The sequence below is a fragment of the Octopus bimaculoides genome, chromosome 12, assembly GCF_001194135.2.
Source record: "Octopus bimaculoides isolate UCB-OBI-ISO-001 chromosome 12, ASM119413v2, whole genome shotgun sequence".
Lineage (NCBI taxonomy): Eukaryota > Metazoa > Mollusca > Cephalopoda > Octopoda > Octopodidae > Octopus > Octopus bimaculoides.
In genome coordinates this window covers 62609950-62615890 of record NC_068992.1, presented here as the reverse complement: position 1 = coordinate 62615890, position 5941 = coordinate 62609950, and the positions used below count along the sequence as shown (strand labels likewise).

Sequence of the window (5941 nt, the reverse complement as noted above, 5' to 3'; positions counted from 1 at the left end):
TATATACCGTTGTGTTTATGGAATTTTTTTTTAAATAGGCACAGCACCAAATCGTATTGATGCTCATAGTTTAAAATATGTTTTGACGAATACGCCCTAACGTAGACAGCCATTCTTATAATATTTGATGTTGTTATTGTAATTTATATACATATTAAGACATATACATACATATTTATATATATATGTATTTATACACTTATATACATTTATGTATATAAATATATATATATGTATATATATATATGAGAAGAAGAAGGAAAGCAGGAAAGAAAGAGACAGAAAAATATTTCATGACGTATAACTACTGTAACAGTTATCCGTGGGATCCACAAGTTGCAGAGGTTCGCGGTTATCGTAGAGGGTAGGGGCTTGTAAGATGATGCCGAAGGTGCCGACCACACAGGCGGTTGTGAAAATCCAGAGGAACAGACGATCCAGAACCATGGCTACGTATTTCCAGTCTTCTTGAATCTGAAAGTAAACGAAAGTGATTTAATTATTCATATTTAATTAATATTATCTTATGGCATCTTCCTTTGTTGCGTTCTTTCATGTTTATTTGCTGGTGGTGTATTCTCTTTCTCTTATTGTTGGTTTACTTCTTCCAACCTAGCCTTCAAGCTTTTAAAATTTACATTATGTTTATAATAGGAGAAAAAAAGACTTGACAAAATTAACCTCGACCTATCATGCAGTCAATGGCATTGGCTCTTCTAGGAAGGAATTGGTCTACAGGGTCATCGACGGCATCACAGTATAGGAAGCGTTCAGCAAAGATAAAATTAAATTCTTGGATACGAGATGAAGCCGCCGCCGATTCCTTACCAATAATGTTACCTTCATATAATTAACTTATCTTCGGCCTGATGAGAAACTAGCTGAGTACCCCTTTTTATTTCATTAAGTAATCTACTTGTCAGAGAACATGTTGCCTGGATTTTACCAGCTCAAGTTCCTCAATTTGGAATTTTATTCGCATTCATAACAACTCAAGTTGTTAACCCGAGTTATGAAAAACTTTTTTCAGCTTATCGAACTTCGATTTGGGAAAAGCCTACAATATTCAAAGCTAGTAAATTATTGTTGTTCCTGAACGTTGTTTTTTTTTTTCATACCGACCACGGACTGCTTGAAGTTTACAAACTTCCTACAATTAGATCATTGGATCTTATATATATATATATATATATATATATATATATATATATATATATATATACATATATATAGGGTGCGGATGGTATTTGAGGACATGCTAGTCAGACTCTATATAAAAATACAAAATATAAAATAATTACGTCACAGATATGTTACCAGGGATGCGAATAGGGTCACATCCCATGTGTGTAAATATATTGGTTCTGAGAGTACTTCGTTCAAGCAACGTTTTCTTAACCACCAGTCATCCTTCAGGGTCCCAGGTAGACGTATCCTATCTGTCTCTTGTTTATCGCATTTCTCATCGTCTCGTTCACATCTTTACTTCCCGCGCTAATACTTGTCCGTCAATTGTACTTGTTCAAACTTTCACATTCGCACTTACATCCTTTCGTCTAAAACTCGCCCTAACACTCGAAAAAGGCACTGTGTCTCTCAAGTTGTCTTCGTTTTTGCTCATTGACTAATATCTATCTATCAATTTATCTGTCTATCTATCTATCTGTCTGTCTCCCTGTCTGTCTCTCTAGCTAGCTCTCTCTATATATATCAAAAAGTCCTCCCTGAGCCTGAGACTCATGGGTCCGATTTCTCAGATTCTATTGCGTATATGTTCCCCGCCCCCACACCCTGGATAGGGCACCGGTCTGTTGGCGGTTCACTCATTTTTGCCAGCTGAGTGGACTGGAGCAATATGAAATGAAGCGTGTTGCTCAAGGACACAACGCATCGTCCAATCCAGGAATCGAAACGACTATCATAAGATTTAAGATCATGAGTACAAAACCCTAATCACTAAGCCACGTGCATTCACAGAAACATGTATGCGCGCAGATATAGACACACAGACAGAGAGATAGATGGATAGATAGATAGATAGATAGATAGATAGATAGATAGATAGATAGATAGATAGATAGATAGATAAATAGTTATATGGATAAATATTCCATCACTTGGGACACTTCCGTGTTATGGGGCTTGGCTAGAGATTTCTGTTGTTGTTGCCATTATTATTATTATTAATATTATTATTATTATTATTATTATTATTATTATTATTATTATTATTATTATTATTATTATTATTATTATCATTATCATTATCATTATTATTATTATTATTATTAGTGTTGTTGTTGTTGTTGTTGTTGTTGTTGTTGTTGTTGTTGTTGTTGTTGCTGTTGTTGCTGTTGTTAAGGCATCGCGCTGGCAGAATTGTTAGGACGCTGGGTAAAATGAAATAAGTACCAGTTACGCACTGCCGTTGATGTAATCGACAAGCCCTCCCCTACCCCAAATAAAAATTCAAGACCTTATGCTTAGAGTAGAAATAATAATAATGATAGTGATAATAATTATTATCCAGGCATCCACCTGGCAGAATCGCTAGCGCGCCAGCCGAAATGCGGAGTGGTCTTTCTTCTGTTATTACATTCTGAGCTCAAATTCCGGCGAGGCCCAGTTTGACCTTCGTCCTTTGCGGGGTCGATAAATTAAGTACCAGTGAAACATTGGTATCGATGTAATCGACCAGTCCTTTCCCCAAAATCTCAGCCCTTGTAGCTATAGTAGAAAAGATTATTATTATTATTATTATTATTATTATCATTCTTAATGTTGTGGTTGCTTTTGTTTTTCGTAAGTCATATGATTCTCGTTTTATTGTTGCTGACTTCATAACAAAAGGATTAATTGATTTGCTATCATTGCCACCAGGCACTAACTAATGAGAGGATTGTGCTAAGAATGAACGATGAGTTTCTTATTGGAAAGAATGACACAATGTCAAATAGCAAGCAAATCTGGTGTTAGATGTTTTGAAACTAAGGCCTGTTAATTGAAAACGACAAACTGACAAGTAATCAACACGTGTTATCTAAAATTATTTCCTACAATGAAAGAACTCCATCGAAGCCAGATGCAACCAAAATGCTTTTTCCGGATCTTTGTGGTTATCGTCAGTGCATGTGGATATCTTTTAAAATAAATGTTTTTAACGTATCATATAAATATTACTTCTGATGCTGAATTCGAATTTGTTATTCATTCATTCCAGACAAATTTTGCGAAAATGTTACAGGTGCTCAAGGTTTTGATAATTTTCAGAATTTCCAGCCAATCAGAACAGAGCGCGTTCGCTGCCTCTTTCATCATCTGTCACAGTAGCGAGAAAGAATGGATGGGAGGCACAGGCATGTCAAAACTTTAAACTAGCTCCAGTAATAAGTGAAAAGCATTAAAAGATTCTCGAACAAGTTAAATATTTAAAAGCTACGAGCAAACCAACAGGAGTTGCTAGAAATAACTGTCAAAACATTGCTTAAAACAGACATTTATTAGTTATAAAGCTCAAGAACGAAAGTTTGCAATACACTCTAGGATATTATAACATAAAATATCTTTCTCATATCTCCTTCTCCACATAACATCACAAAGATAAGAGTCAACCATGGAATGGTGTCTCCCACACCTGCATTTGTTTCCACGCTTTAAAGATGAGCAGCTACTTTTGATTCGTTGATTACACTAAATTTGGTGGTTACACTCATTGCGCGCATGCGCATCATCTTTGGTTACTATCGAAACAGAGTTCCCTGCAATCAGCTATGGAACACGTGGTGCTTCTTTGCTTAATATACTATTAGAACTTCATAGTGGTGTGTAAAATACTCGCTTTTGATTGGCTAAAATACCCAAATTTCGCAAATTTGAAGGCTAATAACTTCTTCATTATGAATTCACAGAAAACATGAATTTTATTTTCATAATTAGTATACAAGACTTAATCCATGAACCAAATTTGAAAACAGTTGGAACAAAATTGTAGACAGTGACGATAACCGCAAAGATCTCTTTTTCCTTTTTACTTTAATAATTGATTCTTTCTACTAAAGGCAGAAGGCCTGAAATTTTGGGGGAGGGGACTAGTCGATTACATTGACCCCAGTGTTTCCCTGGTACTTAATTTATCGACCCCAAAGGATGAAAGGCAACGTCGATCACGGCGGAATTTGAACTCAGAACGTAAAGACGGATGAAATGCTGCTAAGCATTCTGCCCGGCGTGCTACTGGTTCTGCCAACTCGCCGCTTTATGTTGCTGTTGTTGTTATTATTATTATTATTATTATTATTATTATTATTATTATTATTATTATTATTATTATTATTATTATTATTATTATTATTACTGTTATTATCGTTATCGTTATCATTTTATTATTATTATTAAATATACGTTTGATCAGTTGGCTTGTGTTAGTTTTCCGGTTCTTTGAGATGAGATCAAATCCGGCTGTTGTCTACATTTATGGATAATTAACCCATCACTCGTTTTAACAGCACCATTTGACTAAAAGAATAAAATGATAATAGCTAAGGTTATGTTACCTAATGGGTGGAGGCTCATGGATTAGCGGTTAGAGTGTTGCGCTCATGAGTCTAAGATCGTGATTTCGATTCCTGGACAGGGCAATGCTTTGTGCTCTTGAACAAAATACTTTATTTCACGTTGGTCCGGCACACTCGTCTCGCAAAATTGAGTAATCCTGCGACAGACACAGCAGAACATTGAAAGTGTGATGATAGCTGGAGAGAAAGAGAGGGAGAGAGAGAGAGAGAGAGAGAGAGAAAGAGAAAGAGAGAGAGAGAGAAAGAGAAAGAGAGAGGGAGAGAGGCTTGCACCAGTATTAGGCAAGTACATATTTTCGATTATGAAGAATGGGGGAACGTGAAATGAAGCGCCTCACTAGAGAATACAACGTGCTCCCAGTCGACCCAAGAATCGAAACCAGGAGCTTGTCATCATGACAGTAATATGTGTACCAAGTGCCTTCACTGAGCTTCTATTAATAAAGTGTGAACCTTTATTACATACGATTTAAACCTACATTATACACGTTTTGGCAATGAATCTATATAGAGATTAAGGAAGCTTTCATGCATTTAGTTATATACGTTATTTGTAAGGATGCCACAGGATATACCTAGTTCTATTTCCTACTGAGACAATCTGGCGCTTGAATAAATTGCTGTTATTTCCTGCTCTTGGGGTCAACATGGGAAATGCGAGTGATGTGTTGCAATCAAATCATTATCTGAAGTGTATTGCAAACGTTCTTTCATAAACAATCACACTAGAACTATAAATAAACATGCGTACATAGAAAGACGCGCACAATCTCATAACATACACATATTTGTGTGAGAGCTAATATATGCAAGTATAGGTTGCGGCAGAAAAATCTCCCCGTATTTTATACGGGCATTGGTAACTAATTACGGATGCTAGAGAGATTATCATTGGCACTTCATGTAGCGAATGTCTTCGAGTTGTTTTCGTTTTTATCAGTAAAGTCTTCGTTTCTGCTGAGAGTACATATATACTGAAAATATTTGTGTCAACCTTTAATAAATCAGAAGTGTTTTGCTACACTCTGTATATATGCGTTTGCTTATAAATTGCTTAGTGATTAGGGCAATCGGCTCACGATCGTAAGGTCGTGAGTTCAATTCCCAGGGACGCGTTGTGTCCTTGAGCAAGACACTTTATTTCAGTTTGCTCCAGTCCACTCAGCTGACAAAAATGAATTGTACCTGTATTTCAAAGGGCCGGCCTTGTCACACTCTGTGTCAAGCTGAATCTCCCTGAGAACTACATTAAGGTTACACGTGTCTGTGGAGTGCTCAGCCACTTGCACCTTAGTTTCAAGAGCAGGCTGTTCCGTTGATCGTATCAGCTGGGACCCTCGTCATCGTAACCAACAGAGTGCTCCTCT

The 5941-nt window shown here is 36.5% G+C and overlaps 1 protein-coding gene across 2 annotated transcripts in view; it reads right to left on the bottom strand.

Moving 5' to 3' along the window:
- Positions 1 to 5941, bottom strand: part of LOC106867563 (acetylcholine receptor subunit alpha-like) — a 154439-nt gene that overhangs the window by 10905 nt on the left and 137593 nt on the right. The window contains exon 5 of one of the 2 annotated variants that reach the window (XM_014912473.2): positions 309 to 474. In XM_014912473.2, coding sequence (XP_014767959.1) covers positions 309 to 474 — 166 coding nt within the window. Of the gene's footprint in view, positions 1 to 291; positions 475 to 5941 lie in introns of those variants that run through there. The other variant, XM_014912472.2, reaches the window with a different exon arrangement.